The 20,562-nt window shown below is 41.5% G+C and overlaps 1 protein-coding gene across 1 annotated transcript in view; it reads right to left on the reverse strand.

The window, feature by feature from the left end:
* The window catches only part of DPYD (dihydropyrimidine dehydrogenase), a 1,350,396-nt gene that overhangs the window by 697,575 nt on the left and 632,259 nt on the right, over positions 1-20,562 (reverse strand). Inside the window, exons 10-11 of the mRNA XM_044302252.1 lie at positions 11,894-12,063; positions 4,874-5,084 (exon numbers count right to left, since the gene is read on the reverse strand). Of these exons, the coding sequence (XP_044158187.1) occupies positions 4,874-5,084; positions 11,894-12,063 (381 nt within the window). The remainder of the gene's footprint in view (positions 1-4,873; positions 5,085-11,893; positions 12,064-20,562) is intronic.

Below are 20,562 nucleotides of genomic sequence, written 5' to 3' on the forward strand. Positions count from 1 at the left end.
TGGCTACTTGACCAACACTTCTTTGGGGTCCTTAGGGAACACAATCCTTCTAGCTGTTTTTAGGGTTTGCATAATAAATGTTTAATAGCTACTGAATGTATCTGAAATGATAGCAATGCTGACGGCATTTTGTGTAGGTCATCCATGCAGCATTTATAAGCTATGTCTTTACTCCGTTGATGAGATGGTTGTAGACTAGAGCTAAACCATGGATTCCCTTATCACTTTATGACAATGACAAATCATGATTAACGACGAGCAAATTTATTGAAAACTAATTGCACTCGATGGCATATTTGGTGGCAAACGCAAGCCAGTGTGTATATACACATATCACCTGGGGTCATGTGATCCTCCTTCTTCATCTCTCCAGTCTTCATATCTTAAAAATGGCTGATGCTATTTTGAAAAATTCACCCGATTTGATTTGGCAAAAGTTCATATTCGAATTTGTCCCAAAATTTGGGAAAATGCGGATTTGATTTGTTTAGAATTGATTCACTCTTGTCTAGTCAAGATATGTAGCTTAGCTAAATAAAGGCATATAAAAGGTTGTAAAACAAAGGTAGTGACACTCATCAGTATTTATGAAAACCCTTTACCTCTTTGCCCTAGATAAGCCCCAGTTAGTATGACTAAGAACCACGTCATGGTAATCAAGTGGTAAAAATAGCAAAAGTAGGAATACTATTTTTTATAATACCTTTCTCATGCAAATATGGTTTAGTAACTGCCAAGATATTCCTGTAAAAAACCTTCTTGTTAACAAAACTCTCACTATGCATGGGTATCACATATTTGTAGAACTGGAAAGTGAACACCTGCTTGTGTACAAAGTCAGTCTGGTAGAGGCAGATGTAATACCAGATTGTCCATATGGTTCGGCGTATGATTCATCAGTGGCCTGGAAGGACGATAATTTTTTTATATTATCTCAATGCTGGGATTTTTTTTCCAAGAGATTCCAACTTGGCAGAAGGCTCAACATTTATCGGCTTCACAAGTACATTGAGGATGGAAGCTAAGTATCCAACGTAACAACGTATGCTTTGTGTGTGACAGTGCATTCATTATGACATACATTCAAGGAGTTAAGGCACCCTGTCTAAAGGTAGCTAGTCCGTTTTGTACTGGTGTTCCTCGTTTTCTTTATAATAAACATCTTTATGGCTTAGCAATGATTATTCACTAAAAGAGAGGAATATCTGTGATAATTTTGATATGGTACTATGAAGGGGTTAACTTCCAGCTATAATGTTTTTTGCATTCCAAGTATGGTAAGGGTTGATATCACCTAACTAGAGGGACAAAAGCTGCCTATACATATAAGAGTCAAGTTGGCTGAAACGGCCGATATAAGAAGAAGCGGATGATTATTTTATGTGGATGTGCCAACAGATTAATTTACAACATCCTCAAACTATGGCCAGAGATTTCCAGAAGCAGTACACCTGCATACTTGGGCATGCATGTGTATGGGGAGTTGAAAGGAATATCTATGGGCTAAATAAATGCTGAAGGTGTATGGCCACCTTAACACAGCTAACACTAAAGCTTTTGTGATGGAGCCAGACATGCTGGCTCCATCACAAGACACATAAGCGAGTTGAATGCGATAAATTTGCAGCATGTGACAGTGAAAGGTCCTTCTCTGGTCACACTCCTCTGAAAGGATCGCATAGCATTAGGACTCATGCACACAACCATGATTTTGGTCCGCATCAAATCTGCATTTTTTTAGGATCAGCTGTGGTTGCATTCATTTCAATGTGGCCGCAAAAGATGCAGACAGCCAACCGTGTGCTGTCCACATCCCTATGTCCGTTCCGCGGTCCCACAAAAAAATACATGTTCTATTCTTGTTCATTTAGCGGACAAGAATAGACAGTTCTAACAACTGGTAGGAGGTACCATTCTGCAAAATGCCTAACGCATATTGTCAGTCTCCGTGTTTTGCAGATACGCAATTTGCAAACCTCTAAAAATGACAACGGCCATGTGCATGAGGCCTTATACCAATCTATAATGCTGTGTAACCCTAGGAGTCCTGAATTACAATGACATAATGCTGTCAGTGTAATGCATTAGACTCTAGGACTTTAAGGGCCATATCATTATGTCCATGTAATACAATAGATTTCAGGACTCTAAGGGTCACACAGCATTATAAATCAGTATAATGCTGTGTGATCCTGTCAGGGGAGTGGAGGCTAGAACAGGACCTCTCACTGTCACAAGGTATATACAGTATCTCTCTCTGATTGGACTGGAAAGTGAAATCTATCCCAGCTTTGAGTTGGGGGTAGATTTGAGATATATCTTACTCCAGTTTTGACATAAACTGTAGAAAATTTGAGAAACAAAGGAGGCCACAACTTCCTTCTAAGCCCCACCCATATCACTTACATTTATTTTTTGGGAAAAAGGCAAACATTGCATAAAACAAAAAAAAAAAAGGCACAAACTGTTTAATTTAAATGGTGCTTGTGTATAAATTAATGATTTTTTGAAGCCGTTTTTCTGGTGCAAAGGGGTTGATAAATTCCTCCATGTGACATCAGCTGTCGTCTGCAGTATTGCTAACCTGTTAAAAACCATTTTGCAGTCTCATTTCTGGAAGGGCTGATGATTATAAACATACAATATTTTTCGCCCCATAAGATACATATTTTGTGATTGTGTGTGTGTGGGGGGGAAATGTCATATGGGGCAAATACTAATGAGTGAGTTCATTATGGAAGTACAGGAGGAAGCAGAAGGAGTGAATGTTGTGCTCCCTGGGCTCTGTACTCACCGCTTCCTGGTCTGCTCCTGCAGATTCCACATGCTGTGCCGTGACCTATGCACAGAGTAAGAACATTGGCCCTCTGTGACCTCATGCTGTGGAATGTTGGGTCACCACACAGTGTAGCAGGAAGAGAACTGCATGTTAGTAGTGATTTTTTATTTTATTTTTTTTTTTTTTTGTTTCGTTGTTTCCTGCAAGGTGGGGGATGGGTGGGAGGGGTGAGTTGGGGAAAATTCTATCTGTCCGGTGTTTCCTTATGTACATTATTGAGGAAGAATGTGAAGGTATATCCGAGCACGGGCGGGTCTCCAGGATGGTGGAGGGGGGACTTCCCGGCATTATATGATGATGGGAGCTCTCAGCTATTTAAAATATCGAGCGATATGTGAGTGGGGGGGTCGCGGCTTGGAGTCCGGGGGTCCCCGGGTGCCGGGCGCGGCTCGGGGTACGGCTCTTCCCGTTGATACGGAGTTCGAGCGCAGGCAGGGATGGATTATACGTGACGAGCACGCTATTGTGTGCTCTTTTAAGGAGACAGAGCTGATTTAGGCTCTGTTTTCTGTTTATATCTCCTTTTTCAGCTGCCAGCATCTGACATTTGAGTTGAGTTCTCTGCTGCATGTAAAATCTAAGCTAATGTACGCAAGGTACGGCGAACTATGGCTCTGATATGATTAATCATACGGGGATGAGGCAGTGAAATATGTGAGTGGGTTTCTGACCACTGTGGTGAGACTGCTGGACCCCCTCTTCTTGGTTTCCGTTTTATTAAAGGCCTGCGATCAAAGATCGTGGCAAGTTCGCCTACAGGTAGTATGGGAATATCAAGCGATTGGTCATACTGGTGCCAACCTCTTGGCTTGTATTTTTCTGTGTCTGGGTGAGGGCGTCCGCGAGCGGCGCTCGTTGCTTGATGGATGTCTGGGCTTCGGACCTCTATCCCTATAGCCACATAGAACTTGGGCTGAGAGTTTACTTATTCTATTAAGCCATGGATGCTGGGTGGTCCTTGTACCCTCCCCTCTAGGAGACCTCCCTTTGTTTTTTGTTTTCCCTTTTAATGTTAGCACTGTTAGGGATAATTGTTTGAAATTATTGTTAACTATGTTTACAGATCGGAAATGGTGGACTCATGGAGTATGTAATAAGGATTTAAAATTTTGTATTGAAATAATAAAAATATTTATAAAAAAAAAAAAAAGTAGTGATGTCTGCAGCAGGAGAAGTTGATTTTTTTTTTTGTCTGCTCTGAGCATAGGGGTCTGAACTTAGGTATGAATGGAGGTCATTCATATTGGGAGTCTGATATGAGGTCTGAATAGAGGTCATTCACATTGTGGGTCTGAACTGAGGTCTGATTGGGGGTCATTCACATTGGGGTCTGATCTGAGGTCCGAATGGGGTCTTATTAACATTGGAGGTTTGAGCTGAGATCTGATTCCCATTAAGGGTATGATTGGTGGTCTGATCTGAGGTCTAATGAAGCATTTTTTGTCTAATTTGCGGATGTGTCTTATAGGGTGAATCGCACATATTTATTAAGTTAAAGTTACATAACTTTTCTCAAAATAGGCACCTTTCTAAATCTCAGCATTCTCAATGTCATAGTTGTACTGCATGCCAGTCACTGAACTTTGTATTCAATTTTGGCTTGACTTGTGCAGTGGTACAAAGAAAAAAGAATAGATGATGGAAATGACTTTTCATTAGCCAAATTGCCTTTAGAACTTCGAGATTAAAAGCGCAATAAAAAAACACTAGCCATTTTATGTTCTACAGGCTCATCACAGCCTTTATTGTGATCAGCCAGACAAAGCTTTATGATTTGTTTCTTTGGAAATTCAGGATGAAAAGTCATGTAATAATAATAATAATAAGGAATGATTGGTGGCTGCCCATATTAATCTGCCTCTTCACAATTGATTCATCCTGTTCAGAGGGTTGGGAATAATCATTCAGGAGATGCTTTATGGAAATATTATTTTTCAGTTCTAATATTACTTACCTCATGACAACCATGGTCAATATTTTAATATGCAATATTTTTGAAAATCGTACAATTCAGAACTAAGACAAGCACTGTACCTGTGGGGTCACTTAGCAGAGATCCAAATGCACTGATGATAACATCGGCTTTTAATTGAACAATCTGATCTCCATCTTCAATCCAATTTCCACCCTCGTCTTGTTCAGTTCGAACAAATTCCATTCCACTGATTTTGTCACCCTTGAGAATCACTTTACGAGGCGCTAAGAATGGAAGAAATTCACACTTTTCTTCTTTGGCTAATTCTACCTGCAATACAATAAATAACATTATAACTTGTGGTCATTAAAACTGTGAGTGCAGTTCCTCAAGGGTCCAGTAGTAAAGCAGACATATTGCTACCTCAAAATCAGTTTAGCAGGTTTATTTGATTTCATGTAAGAGATTGAGCTAACACATTTTCCATAATTACTAATATATCGTTAGAGAGACTCCAGAGTGTGATCTTGATTCTGACCTCAGCATTGTTCCTGACTACACTTCTGTCTCATCCTTTGGGTTGACTACCTAGTACCTCTTTTTCTACTCCTGACTCTGGACCTTCGCTCTACTATGACTATGCACCTATGTCCTGTCTTACCTTCTGGCCTGTTGCATTCCATACCGCTATCCTGGTAATGAACCTTGGTTCTATTCCTGATGACGCTATTTCTGCTAATTCATTACTATTTAGTGGAACTCATTTTGAGCATCTTTCTTTAGAAAAGCCCACAGCTCCTTGTGGTAGTTGAAGAAACACTAAACACAAAACTAAAGAAAAAATAACACAAATGAAAACATCTTCTGTTTGTGTCCTAGGAGTTGCTACATGTGCCTCTCCTTCTTCTCCTCAGTGTTTTGTGTCTGGCTGTAAGACAACCAACTGGTGCAATTGTAATCCTGCTGGGACCTTTCTGCAGGAGGACAAAAAGATCATTAAGCTCCACCATTATGTATAGCCTGCCCATCGGCAAGTCACCAGCTAAAGATGAAAGAGATCATGAAGATATTAACCCTTGTGTACTTTGCAGAATTTGTGCAAGACTGTTTGTGTCAGGAGGACCCTGCAAAAAATGCTGCAGACTGATAGTAACAGCAACTATATTTCTTGCTTACATTTAACATTAACGTCTAGTTTCAGTGCAAAAACCACAGGATTCCTTAGACTCTGTATCTCAGTTTGGCCAACACCAACTGGATACTGGCTTAGAGGAGCCACACTTCCAGTATATAACCATAATAAAGAGCATTGAGAAAAATTAATTTATTTGAAATATGCCTAAATTAGACGTATTTGAGGTGCAAATTGGGGGCACAACAGTTAATTTCACCGCAATCTACTACTTCTCCCCGCTCGCGCCATGTCTAAAAAAGTGGGTGTGGCATGGGCAGGCTAATCTCATTAACCATTTTCTATGCCTGTTTCAGGCTAAGAAAAAGGTCTAAATGTAAGACAGCTCGGAAGCCATCTTACATTTGCATCCAGCGGAGAATCCACCATAGTTATGAAGAGGCCTGCGCCTCTTCATAACTCTGGCGAATCCACCGCCAGTTTATAAGTTTATCAAGACCAGCGTCTAAAACGCTGGTCCTAATAAATGTGCCCCATACTGTTCTTGCACTGGGCTCCTCTACTGTCTGTGTCTGTCTCTGGTGCAGGTCATTAGTCAAAATGACCCCAGAATCAAACTGATCCTTTTCAATCCTTTCCTTTTAAAATATATAAATTGCGTTATTTGGGTAGAAAATGATAATTTAAGAATTATATGAAAAATGAGTTAAAGGAACATTAAACCAAGAAATTAATGATAAATGTAAATTAGAAATAGAGTTGCTGTATTGTCAGAAGGCAGCATTTTCTGCATGATCATGATACAGTCATAAAGACTGGCATTATATATGCAACTCTTATGGGGACCTTTATCAGTCCCCCCCCCCCTTCCCACCACAGGCATCTTGCCCCACAATTACTAAGACACACACTGAACCAACTTTCACTTTTAGCTGTGCTCCCTCCCAAACAGATTTCTAAAGGCTATATCTCCCGGCATAGAGGACATAATGCTTTGATACTGGTATTTTAAAGCTTAGATTCATAGATTGTAAGCTCTTGAAAGCAGAACCATCATTCCTCTTGTTCTAAATTTTGATTTGTCTGTTGCCATGTTATTTATGGTTGCACATGAACCCCTGAATTGTAAAGCACTGCAGAATATGTTGGTGCTATATAAATAAAGATTATTATTATTATTAGACCAGGCAATATCTCTAGCTGCTACACAGCCAGTGTAATGAAGGCTTACAGAAGCCCTCACTCTTTGGCTGGTGCTCTGCTCCGGCTGAATTCTTAGGTCCATTTCCCAAAGCAAAACTGTTAGGGGGTTAATCTGTGCACCACTGGCATCAGATGTGCCACAATTATTAAAAGGTGCACTCCTCTTAATAATGAAGACTTGTCTTGGAATGTCCATGGACCAGAACTGAAATCTACACAAGCAGTTAAGGTGACGTGGATTTCAGGTAAAATTTACTACAGTTTTTCTGCCTTCTGCCATACTCTCTACCCTTCACTATCTGGTGTTTAAACCAGAACACTGACACACAAAGCCTAAAAAATTACTGCAAAGAATCTTGTCTAAATAATGTAGGGAACAAAGGTGTTAGTCTACTACTAATGCCTTCTATCTCCAGCTGGAGATTGGCTGAGGGTCAAAACTTAACCATGATGTAGGTCTTAAGCAAACTTTACCAAAGGGAAGGGCTTAATAATCTTTTTGTTCAACTGAAAACAAGACAAAGCAGAAATGCTCCTTCTACAGCCAGTTGTCTTGCCCCAGGACTGTGAGGAGGAAGACGTTTGAATGTCATGGCTGAGCTTCTTGGAAGCAGAGACTCATTGATACATTTCTCAGTTAACGTAAAATGAGACAAAATTGGATCAAGAAAAATGAAGGGCTGGGGTATTTTCTTTTCCTTTCCTTATATCTTGTTTGTACATGTATTATACTGTTTAAAAGGATATTTAATAATGAATGGGTCATGAAGGATATGGAAAGTCATTAGGTATTAGCATAGATGCATAAAGATTGATGGACTTGAACTACAAGTGCCTATTCCTGCAGTCAAAGAATTCTCTGCCATTGATTTATTTGGCAATCGACTGTTTCTTAATCCACTTATAATACCTGCACCATTAAATTGTCCAGCACATCTTAAAATACACAAGATGCCTTATACAGGTCAAACTCGAAAAATTAGAATATCGTGCAAAGTTCATTTAATTCAGTAATGCAACTTAAAAGGTGAAACTAATATATGAGACTCATTACATGCAAAGCGAGATATTTCAAGCCTTTATTTGTTATAATTTGGATGATTATGGCTTACAGCTTATGAAAGTCACAATTTTGAGGTGCCCTTTGCTCAGGGGGTATGAATTAATTAGCTGAAAAGAGTGTGACGCTTTGAGCCTAAAATATTGAACCTTTTCACAAAATTCAAATTTTAAGGTGCATTAATGCAATTCCTTTTAATTTGCATTGCTGAAATAAATGGACTTTTGCACAATATTCTAATATCCTGTAGACTTTTACTAAGCTGATTGTTTTTTATGGCCTTTACTTGATATATGGTGATACATCTGTTTATGTAAAGAGCTGTTGCAGTCAGATATATTTTTAGGAGTTCCTGATATTTTTGGTCTCTGCTATAACCTTGCTGGTGATATTGTAAGAACTATGGGGGTCATTTATTATACTGAAATATGCCTATATTAGTCGCATTTCAGCACAGATTGCAGCAGAATGGTTAGTTGTGCTGCTATCTGTGACTTTGTCCCGCTCCTGCCAGGTCTACAATTGTGACCTGCGAGCCGGCAGGCCCATCTATTTTTACTTGGTCTTGTTTGTAGCTAGCTTTTTCTTGCTTCTTTCTGCCTTACTCGTTTCCCTACTTTTTCTATATTGCAGGCTATGGTTTCAATAGGAAAATCAGAAGGGACATTGAGAGTCATTGTTATTGTAAGGCTGGGGGAAGGTTCGGGGAGAGGTAAAGTGCCTTTACACAGGTGAGTTGTTTGTCAACAAATATTCTTATGGGCACTCATTAATTGAGTGAAACCATCATTGATACAGGACTCAAAATTGTCATTTCTGAGCAGCAGATTTTCCTGTGTAAACTATGATTCCCTGTGCACCTCCCCATACAGAGGAGATGTTTGCTACATGTAAATGCAGCTTTTATGTTCCATTCATCTTTGGTCATCATTATTGATCTGCTTCATTATCGGAACAATAGTATTATCTCCTACCATCACTAAATATGAGCAAAGTTTTTGATAAATTTGATGAGGTCGATTTGCTGAACTTTCACAACAATTTTGATTTGTTATCAATTCATTTGTCACAAATAGTTTAGAGCGAACTTGTGTTTTAAGTTTGGCATCTAAAGTTCGGGTTCAGGTTATCAAAGAATCACGTTATGGATTCCGCTACCACGGACCATAACGGAATTTAGAATCCATAACACGTTTCTTCGATAACCCAAACCCGAACTTTAGACGTCGAACTTAAAACTCAAGTTCGCTCAACACTAGTCACAAATCATTTTAAATTAATTATTTCCAGGCCTCTCAGTGTGAAGGCTTAGAAGTTAACCCTTTACTGACTGCCAACAGGAAAGGTAGATGCTTAAGATGAAGTCAGTTTTGCAGTCTTGTTGACAACTGCCATCATTATAGGTATGCTTCTAGTTGCCTTGTATTCTGTTCCAGATAATGGGTTTTCATCCACCTTCTAAGTATTTTAACCAGCAGATTTGCATCCAGGCATATGTCTGCAACTCTGCATCACATTAGAAAGCAAGGCACATAAGAAAAGATCAACTTCATTTATAAGCCCTGGAAAAAGACATCTGGAAACTTGGGGTAAAGCTGGAGAGCCTGAATCTCACAAGACTGTTTTTTTTTTATAAGCATTTTTTTATCTGATTTATGAGAGTATATAAGTAAAGTCAATCTGTTCTTTTACCACTGGATGGTCTCCACTATGCAGGACCACTAAAAACATACCTTACACTTAATTTATCCACCCGGTTTCTTGAAGTACTTATGGGTACTTATGGCTTCAAATATTTTTCATAGCCCAAGGAGCAATTATTTTGATTTGTATTTGGAAGACTTTGGAAAGCTATTTTACTCTTTGAGGTTCTCCTAAATGATGATTGGGGTGAACAACCCCTTTAAAGATGACCTTCCGTATTTCCTAACATGTCCATGAAATAACAATTCTGAATTATACTTTCTTAGACTTCTTATAGTTTTTCTTTATTATTTACCTTGAAATTAATCAAACTGACAGCTGGACATTAGTGTTCCCTTTAACAGTTTGACATGGTCACCACTGTTTGGACAGTGTTAGGGTCCATTCACACGTCCTTTGTTTCTTTCCTGATCTGTTCCATTTTTGCGGAACAGATCTGGACCAGTTGCGTACCCATTCATTTTCAATGGGTCCTAAAAAAAAAATCGGACATTGTGCTGTCCGATTTTTTTCAGGACCCATTGAAAATAAATGGGTACGCAACTGGTCCAGATCTGTTCCGCAAAAAACTGAACAGATCAGGAAAGAAACAACGGACGTGTGAATGGACCCTTAGGCTACATTCACACGTCAGTATTTTTCTATATTCCGAATTTCGGTCCGTTTTTTGCGGATCCGTTGTTCAGGAAAATGTTTCCCTATGTCATCCGTATGTCATCCGATTTTTGCGGATCCGCAAAAAACGGAGACATGTATAAATTTCACAAAGCAAATAAAGTTGTTTGGATTTCTTTGAAAAAATTTTTTAAAAAAAAGTGAATAAGTGATTTCTGTGGGCAGGATTTAATTTCCAGGAACGGATTCCGCATAAAACGGATGACATAAGTAACGAATGTCATCCGTTTTTTGGGGAACCATTGACTTTGTATTGTACCAGGATCCGATTTTTGTGGAAAAGAATAGGACAAGTTTTATATTTAATCGGACATGCGGAACGGAACAACAGAAATGGACAGCACACATTGTGTTGTCCGATTTTTTCCAGGACCCATTGAAAATGAATGGGTCCTGAAAGAAACAATGGACGTGTGAATGGACTCTAAGAGTGTAAAGGGACACTGCTGATAAGAATAATTATAATAATATTTGTCAATTTATTCTTACATTTCTAAAAAGAATAGGAGTTGTACAACACAGAAGTCTAAGCAAAGAAGTTCCAGAATTGTTATTTTATGGAGAGTTCAAAGCATTTACTACTTTGAACAAGTTGTAACTTATATACTTAATACTACTATACACAGAATTTTCCAAAAATAACATGACCAATGGCAAAGTTCTGAGCACCTGGCATGACCCTTCAGAAGACTTCAGGCTGTTTTTGACAGGACACAGTGTTTCTCCCACATACATTAGTCTGCTAACAATAGGGAATGAGAAATCCCCCTCTCAGAACTGCAAATTTATTTTTGTGTTATCAGTAGTCATAAGTCAGAGCAGCTGGATTTGTATTTTTTTCATCCGACTAGCTTTCTTAATTAGAATAACTTGTACAGGAAATCTCCAGCATTAACAAAGCTATTTAAAAGAGATAGCAAGCTTGAATAGAGGAGTAGGGGTGCAACTTGTCTGCCACTTACAATGCTGTTCTAACACCTGTCCTAGGGCAGTTTAATCACACTTTATAACTTGACTCATGCAAATACAATCAACATGTTACCTTCATGATTGGGACATGAGTTACCAGAATTGAATAATGAATATTTATTTTACAACCATTCTCACTGAGAAAACCTGTCAGATGGCTAGCAAATCTTCTTCAGGGAACAAGAAAGTTCAACAAATACAATTGTTCTGACTTATTATTACTGATATACCATGACCTGGATGCATAAGAACCTTTGTTGTGTTGTTCTCTGATATAAAATAATTGTGTTAATAACATCATAAACAGTAATTTCCTAAAACCATACATTCCAAAAATTAGGATAAAACCAGAGACACTATTTGAATATTAAGCTTTAATTCTAACATATAATTTACCTCTTCAGGAACAGCTCGAATGTTAGTGAATCCTTTTCTAAATACCACAAATACTCGGCGGGCACCACATCGCAATGCCGAGGTTGCACAGTCAAAAGCAGTGTCTCCGGCTCCAAGTACAATAACAGTTCCCTTTATGGACGGCAGTGAAGAGTGACAGGCACACATCCCTAAATAAGGAAAAGGGGAGGGAATGCGTTTTCAAGTAGCGAAACCATTTTGCATGTCAACTCAAAAAGATACATGTACTTAAAGCAGTGTAAAATTGCATCTTGCAGTTCCCAAGCAGACAGTGTCACTATCACATTATTCTGCCTCACTGAGAGACAGTTCCATTCTCATATCCTAAGATGTGCTCATATTTGTAATTTCACAGTCAGTACTGCATTTTTCTGGCTTAACTTTTGGGTTTAGACATTTCTACATTATGTATCAAATAAGCTTCCAATTCCCATTTTGTGAATAATAGTGCATGTGATGAGAGTCTCCCTAAATGCAATTTCATACATTTTTGTGTAGTATATATATATATATATATATATATATATATATAAAACAAAAGGAAATTCGGCGGCACCAGTACGCTGGCTCAGGTGCTATGTCCAAGGGAATGAGCTTCACCCTTAATATATATCCGGAAATGGGACAGCACTCCAAGACTTGAAAAGAATAAATATCTTTATTCACCCATGTGAAAATATATTTTTTCACATGGGTGAATAAAGATATTTATTCTTTTCAAGTCTTGGAGTGCTGTCCCATTTCCGAATATATATATATATATATATATATATATTAGCTGAAGGACATGGCTTTGCTCGGGTATATTTCATCTATTTCATTTAATGTTTATGTGTATCGTTAAAAGATACCAACACTATACTCTATCCACTATAACAGCACCCGCCCCCTTAACAGTGACCTCCACAGCCCCCCACCTCTTAAAGGGGTTGTCCGGGATTGGTGATATTTGCTTAAGTGCACTGTAGTCACCTTAATTGTACATACATGCCTGCATTATCTTTATTTTCCTTTTCTGATGCCCCGTATTCTAATCCAAATTTGGAGCCGGAAGTGCAGTTTCTCTACAAGTTAGTGACGTACCGGGCCCCTCAGTGGAGAGCAAAGCCTCTTCTTCCGCTTTGCAAGGAGCCCGGTGACGTCACCGGCACCCACGAACATTATTCAGAGCGCAGAGAGGGCGGGTAGTAGGTGGAAACAGGCTGCGCTAAGTAACGGCCCTCTGGTCCGGTGACGTCACCGGCACACAAGAATATTATGCAGAGCGCAGGGAGGGAGGTTTGTAGGAGGTAACTTCAGGGCTATGTAACGCCCCTCTGGTCCGGTGACATCACAGGGCATTGTGCAGCCTTAGCTATGAAGATAGAGAGGAGGTATATGCGGGCAGGAGGCGGAATACAAATGAGGGGGGAGGATGCACGGAGGAGTGGAGACTGATCTGACTGGCAGCCCGGACGCTGCTATGCTGCGCTGCCTTGTGGGACCCACAAGGCAGTGCGTCGGGAAGCTACCACAGATGTACACAAACATGTCAATATTCAGTGGAGGACCGTGGAAGCACTGGAGGAGTGCTAAAAATACAGGAACACAACAGGAGGACCTTAAATCAGCTAGACATGGTAAAATATCATGTTTTTAAAAATCTTTTTGATCCCGGACAACCCCTTTAACACTGACCCCTTCCCCCACAGTGCCCTGTTTATTAAAATTGGACCTCCACAGCAGCCCACCCCGTTAACCTTGACCTTTATAGCAGCCTTCCCCTTTAACCGTGAGTTTCATAGCACACCACCCCCTTGACAGTGACCTCCATAAGGGCCCGTCCCCATAAAAGTGGCTTTTACAGCAATCTGCCCCTTATCACTAACCTCCATAGCGGACCATCCCCTTAACTGTGACCTCCACACTAGCCTGCTCCTAGGGCGGCCAGAGGTCCAGTTTTAGGCCGAACAGTCCGACTTTCAGACTCCTTGTCCTCCGTCTGGCGCAGGGCCTGGACGGACACAAGGATTTCTTTTTGAAGAAAGTCACATCCCTCCCACCCCTGTAGCTGACAGAAGTTGATTTTTAACTTCATTTATTCAATCCCTGTTGGCTGAGGAGTGGGAGGGGGCATGGCCTAACCAGATCAAGGCGTGGCTTAGCGGGACTTAGAAGTTGATTTTTAACTTCATTTTTTCAATCACTAACGGCTAAGTAGTGGGAGAAAGTGTGGCCTAAGCAGGACAGGGGCGTTGTTTAGCGGGACTTAGACATTGATTTTTAACTTCGCTTTTTCAATCCCTGTTGGCTTAAGAGTGGTAGGGGGCATGGCCTAATTGGATCGGGGGCATATACTTTTGAACAGCTCACTCTAAGACAGCAGCACTGTGCTGTCTCATTGTGAGCTGCAGGGAGAAAGTCACCCTCCCCCCCACCTCTGCAGCTGACAAAAGTAGATTTTTACCTTCATTTTTTCAATCCCTATCAGCTGAAGAGTGGGAGGGGGCGTGGCCGAACCTGATCGGAGGTGTTGCTTAGCGGGACTTAGAAGCTGATTTTTAACTTCATTTTTTCAATCCCTGTTGGCTGAGTGTGAAGGGGCGTGGCCTAACTAGATCCGGGGTGTGTCCTTTTGAACAGTTCACTCTAAGACAACAGCACTGTGCTGTCTGAGTGTGTGATGCAGGGAGAAAGTCACAGTCACTCCCACCTCTGCAGCTGACAGAAGTTGATTTTTAGCTTCATTTTTTCAATCCCTGTCGGCTGAGGAGTGGGAGGGGTGTGGCCTAACTGGATCAGGGGTGTGGCTTAGCAGGACCTGGGGGTAGGGGTTTTAAGTTTGTCTTTTGAGGGTGGACACATTATGGCAGGGGTTGTGTCTGGGCTCCTTCATGCAAGAGTGACGCCCCTCTGGGCACCTTACTGGCTCATTTGCATACCAAATAAACTGGATTTTAAGAGAATAAAAACAATTGCTGGAACAAAGGCACATCTTGAAATAAAGTTCTAAGTGCTATTAGGCCATGGCTTTACTTCAATAGCGATTATCCTGGTGACAGATTTCCTTTAAAGCTGACATACAGCAGTGAAGATAAATAGCTGGGTTGTTATGGAAATCTGGAGCAAAACTGTGTATGTGGAGCTTCTATTGGCTGATAAGGGTCATGTGACCAAGCTTCTATTGGCTAATGCATTTTTTGGGAATATCTCAGGAACGATACGTCCTAGAGAGCTGAGACCTGGTCTAAAACCTTTCCGGACACCTGATGTACCTGTGTGCCAAATTTTGTGATTGTATATGCGGATATACATACACACATACACTCAACTTTATATAATATATATATATATATATATATATATATATATATGTATAAATATTTAGATATTTTAAGTGCTGTTAGGTAAAAATGAGGCCTGGGCTACAAGGAAACTTTTTGTAGCATTACTTACTAACTGATTCAAATTTCTGAGTAACAGAAGCAGACCATAAGAAAACATGAAACCCAAGTTATTGCTAGAAATTGTAGCCCTAGCCGATAAATAGTTAAGAATACATCAGCTACATTACAAAAATTATTCATGTAGCCAAGTGAAATGTACATGTTTTTACCTGAAAAGGAACCTGCCAAGAAAAATGAAACACTGTTATTTTTACTACAAAGCCTAAAGAAGTGATGAATGACTTATAAGCCATATTCTTATCAGTTTGATAAGAATTGAATTATAGGTAAGTATGAGAGGCACTCTTACTGGTTGCTGCACGGAATTAATTTGGAAACAGTGATAATAAAATTGTGTATTTTTATTTTATAATCTTTTAAAATATTAAAAAATTCTGTAAAAGAGTAACAAAAATAGAGATAAAACAATAGAGGTGGGGGGTCCTCCTTAAGTGTTGTAAATCTGCATTAGGATTTCTTTGCTGATTACCATATGATGCCTAGTGCTGGCTAAGTATAAGCTGAGTATACTGGAATATGGCGTATTTTCGGGTAGGCTTGGCTGGATGTGTGGAATTGTAATGTGTTAAGGACGATTATACATAATTTCCAACAATGCTGAATACATCAAATATATAAATGCTGAATACTTTAAGTGCCAATGGCTCAATATAGTGCTGGGTACATAAACATGCTGAGTACATAGATATATAAACTTATGCTGGATACATAGAGTGCCACGTCTTGGCTGAATATAAAAAATGCTAAGTGTAAATTAAAACCTTAGTTGATAGTGCTATAGACAAATGGGAACGGTACACATCAACTGTTTCCCAAAAATGTTCGGCCTGTTTGGATGATAGATGTGATGCTAGTTCATTAGGTGATCAGTATGGTTGCCAAAGTGGATATTAATACAGTGGATATTACCAAAAGTGATATCATAAATGAAGTTAGTTCAGGTTCATGTTATTCACTTATTCTTTGAGCTTTGTATAGAAATCGTATATAAATCGTATAGACAAAAATTAGTTCCACTTCAAATCTCTTTAAACATTAGGTTTTGGTACTTTACGACTCCGCTGTGTGCCACTCTGTTCGTCCGTATCGTCCGTGAACCCTTTTGCTCTGCAAGGACCTATGCGGCGTCCCAAGTGGTCGGTCGTGTGTATGCTTCCAAATTAATTCTTCACGCTTCGTGGTAACGAATCATATTTTTCCTAAAATGGCTGCTGCACATGTTAGGACATGGAGCAAGGAACTCTAGCAACGAGGGATCACCCACAATACCATGCATGCAGCCAATCAGCAGCCAGCCGGTGATGTCAAATCCCTATAAATAGCCTCAGCAATCATGGATTCAACCATTTTCCAGTGTACTTAGTGCACAGAGAGACGTTAGCAGGCACTAGGCTTGAAAACTTATATTTTGCTTAAAGGGTTTCTACCACTTAGGCGTCACATATTTGGCTGTCAGACACTAGCGATCCGCTAGTGTCTGCTCTGGCCAACCATCCTAATATAATTGCTTTTGGGACGGTGGTTTGGCTAAAAAAACTACTTTTATTAATATGCTAATGAGCCTCTAGGTGCTATGGGGGCGTCATTAGCACCTAGAGGCTCCGTCTACCTTTAGAAACTGCCGCCCCCAGCGCGTCCCTCCAGCCCGCCCATCTCCTCCTGAATGCGATCCTCGTATGTATTCTGCGCATGCGCAGTAAATGTCTGACAGCTTCCCTGCTCAGACATCTCCACTGCGCCTGTTCCTCGGAGCACTATGGCGTCATCGCGCAGTGGAGATGTCTGAGCAAGGAAGCGGTCAGACATTCACTGCGCATGCGCAGAATACATACGAGGATCGCATTCAGGAGGAGATGGGCGGGCTGGAGGGACACGCTGGGGGCGGCAGTTTCTAAAGGTAGACGGAGCCTCTAGGTGCTAATGACGCCCCCATAGCACCTAGAGGCTCATTAGCATATTAATAAAAGTAGTTTTTTTAGCCAAACCACCGTCCCAAAAGCAATTATATTAGGATGGTTGGCCAGAGCAGACACTAGCGGATCGCTAGTGTCTGACAGCCAAATATGTGACACCGAAGTGGTAGAAACCCTTTAATAGAAGTTCAGGGAAAGAGCAATAGAAGTGAAGGGAAAGGATAGGGAGGAATTATTCCACAATATTGAAGCAGAACAAGGTTCAGTAGGGGAGTTTACAGCCTGGGTAATAGGAACAATCCTATTACACCTTGCTGCACTGACTGCAGATCCAAATTGCCATTATACTGCTGTTCATTTCAGGTTTGCAATACTTCTGTAATTCCAGCAAATCGTTCTTGTTATTGGGTTCTTGTTAGCCCTTGTGTGGTGCAGTTATATATATGTTTTAAGTTTTTTTTTTTGTGTGTATTAGTGGCAAAAAAAAAGTATTATTTTCCATTTGCGGCAGCAGTTATATGTTCTAAAGTCTTTTTTTTTTTTTTGTGTATTAGTGGGGAAAAGGAAAAGGGCTTAACAGCCATTGTGTGGTGAAGTGAGAAAATCACAGCCCTTTTTGGATTGTATTAGCGGCAAAAAAAAAAGTATTTGCCGTTCACGGCCGCAGTTATATGTTCTAAAGCCTTTTTTTGGCGTGTATTAGTATAGAAAAAGGTCTTATTAGCCATTGTGTGGTGAAGTTAGAAAATTAAATTAAAGCCGTTTTTGGTGTGTAATAATTTCCTTTGTATTTACTTATTTGATCTAACAGTATGTCAGACAGAGAAGTGACAGGCTCTGCACAGGGGAGGGGCACAGGCCTAAATGTTTCTAGTGCATCCACAGGTCACAGCAGAGTAAGGGGGCGTGGCAGCAGGCTTGAGCTTCCAGTGTCAGCTAGCGGTCGTGTCTTGACCAGCAACCCAGCAGTTCTTTAATGGTTAACTTGATCTTCGACTTCGTTGCAAGTGACATCAGTTACCCCCATCCAAGAGTACAGTCAGCAGCTACTGCCCAGCCAAGATCTGGAGGAGACATCCGCCGCTTCCTCCGGTAGGCGGGCAAGTAGTGATGAGGAGACTGGCATGGGAGCTGGTGTTGTGAGCGGTCAGGCTCCTTGGCTCAGAGACCGTTAAGTAGGACATCACTGACATGCAGACAGTACTCAATGATGATGCAGCCGATCGCAATTGTGAGTCGGGTCACTATCATCATTGGGAGAAGAGGGTGGCAGCGCGTGCCCGAGGCAGCGGCGGAGCCAGCAAATCAGTATCGTGGCTGTGAGTCAGCAGAGTGGCAGCAGTGGGAGGTCGGGAGCCAAACATACCTGGGGTAGACCACCTGCTTAGCAGTATCCTACCGGACTGAAAAGTAGTGTTGCAGGGGTTCACGGAGGCAGTGGCAGTAGCAGTCAGTCAGTGCACTGTTGGGGGTAAAATCACCTACTCGGCGGTGTAGCAGTTTTTTGTTAAGCAGCTGGGGGAGGTGAACATGGCCATTTGTTGAATCTGTGGGCAGAAGGTGAAGCATGACCAGGCTGCCAATGTTGGCACCACGGCCCTGGGAGAACCGTGGCTCCGATGTGGTGGTCCAGACTGCCGTAGCAACCGCTGCATCACACAGTGGCACACACCCGATTTTAGGCAGTCAAGGCTCCACCACCTCAGCCGAAGGGAGCTGTCTGTCCTTCCCATCATCTGCTGGTCCGGATTCTCCTGCTCCTCCTACTACTACTCGTCAGTCATTCCGTCAGCAATCAATCACCAAAGCGATTGGCAAGAGAATAAAGTATGCGTGTACTAATCCAACGGCACAGAAGCTGAATGTGCTCTTGGCCAAGTTGCTGGTGCTGCAGTCCCTCCCTTTCCAAGTGATGGACTCTGCACCTTTCAGAGAACTGATGGCTTGTGCCGAGCTGAGGTGGAGAGTCCCGTCATTTCTATGCCAAAAAGGCAGTACCAGCCCTGCACACGTATGTAGAACAGAAGGTGGGCCAGTCCTTGAGCCTGTCGGTGTCTGCCAAAGTGCATGGCAGCACTGACGTGTGGAGCTATAACTATGGTCAGGGACAATACATGTCCTTTACGGCCCACTGGGTAATTGTGGTTCCTACACAGCCACACCAGCAAACTTGGCCAGGTGACGCCGCTTCTGCCTACACGTTCTCACGCCGTTGGTCCTGCAACAATGTCTGGCTCTGCTTCCTAATCCTCCACTGTGTCCTCAGCTTCCACTGCAGGGACAATTTATAGTGCCCCTCCAGCATACCACATGTGCAGGGCACGGCAGTGTCACGCTGTTCTACACCTAGTTTGCCTGGGTAAACAGAGTCGCACAGATGAGGAACTGCTCCGTGTCCATCATCAAGAAATCAAATCCTGGCTTTCTCCGTGAAAACTCAAAAATGGAACCATGGTGACCGACAATGGGAAGAACATGGTGTCGGTGCTCCGTCAAGGAGGGCTAAGCCATGCGTCATGCATGGCGCACATGTTCAATCTGGTTGTCAAGCATTTCCTGAAGTCTTCTGCCCATCTGCAAGAAATCCTAAAAATGGCCAGGAAACTTTGCATGCACTTCAGCCACTCGTACACCGCCATGCACACCCTCCTTAAACTACAGCGGCAGAATGACATCCCCCAACATATGCTGATATGCAACGTTTCCACCTGTTGGAATTCCACCCTCCATATGTTGGACCAACTGTACGAACAAAGAAAGGTTATAAACGATTTCTTAATGATACAGACGGACAGAGGTACTCCCCGTATAACTTTGATATTAGCCAGTGGCACCACATGCACCTGCTGTTTGCTCGTGCCCTTTGAGGAGGCCACTTTAATTGTCAGTCGCCAGGACTACGGGATGAACAACGACATTCAACTGCTTCATGTCCTGGAACTGATGCTGGTAAATCTGGCTGGTCAGGAGACTGGAGACATGGCGCCTAGATCTCACGGCCACATGAGCCATGTAGGGGCTGAATTGGAGGAGGAGAAGGACATTGAAGCACAAACAATGTGAAGCGAAATTGGTGGTTTTTCTACATAGGTGACAGGAGAGGCGGAGTAAGAGCAGCCAGAGGAGCTACAGGGCAATGAGGAAGACGAGGCAGATGACCCAGACACACTGTGGCAGTATGCAGTGGAGATAGAGGCATGGAGTACCTCTGAGTTACTTGCACAAATAGCCAGATGCATGCTCACTTGCTTGCGTAGTGACAGTTGAATTGTCAGTATTCGGCAGAGGG

This window comes from Bufo gargarizans, chromosome 7, assembly GCF_014858855.1.
Source record: "Bufo gargarizans isolate SCDJY-AF-19 chromosome 7, ASM1485885v1, whole genome shotgun sequence".
NCBI classification, from domain to species: domain Eukaryota; kingdom Metazoa; phylum Chordata; class Amphibia; order Anura; family Bufonidae; genus Bufo; species Bufo gargarizans.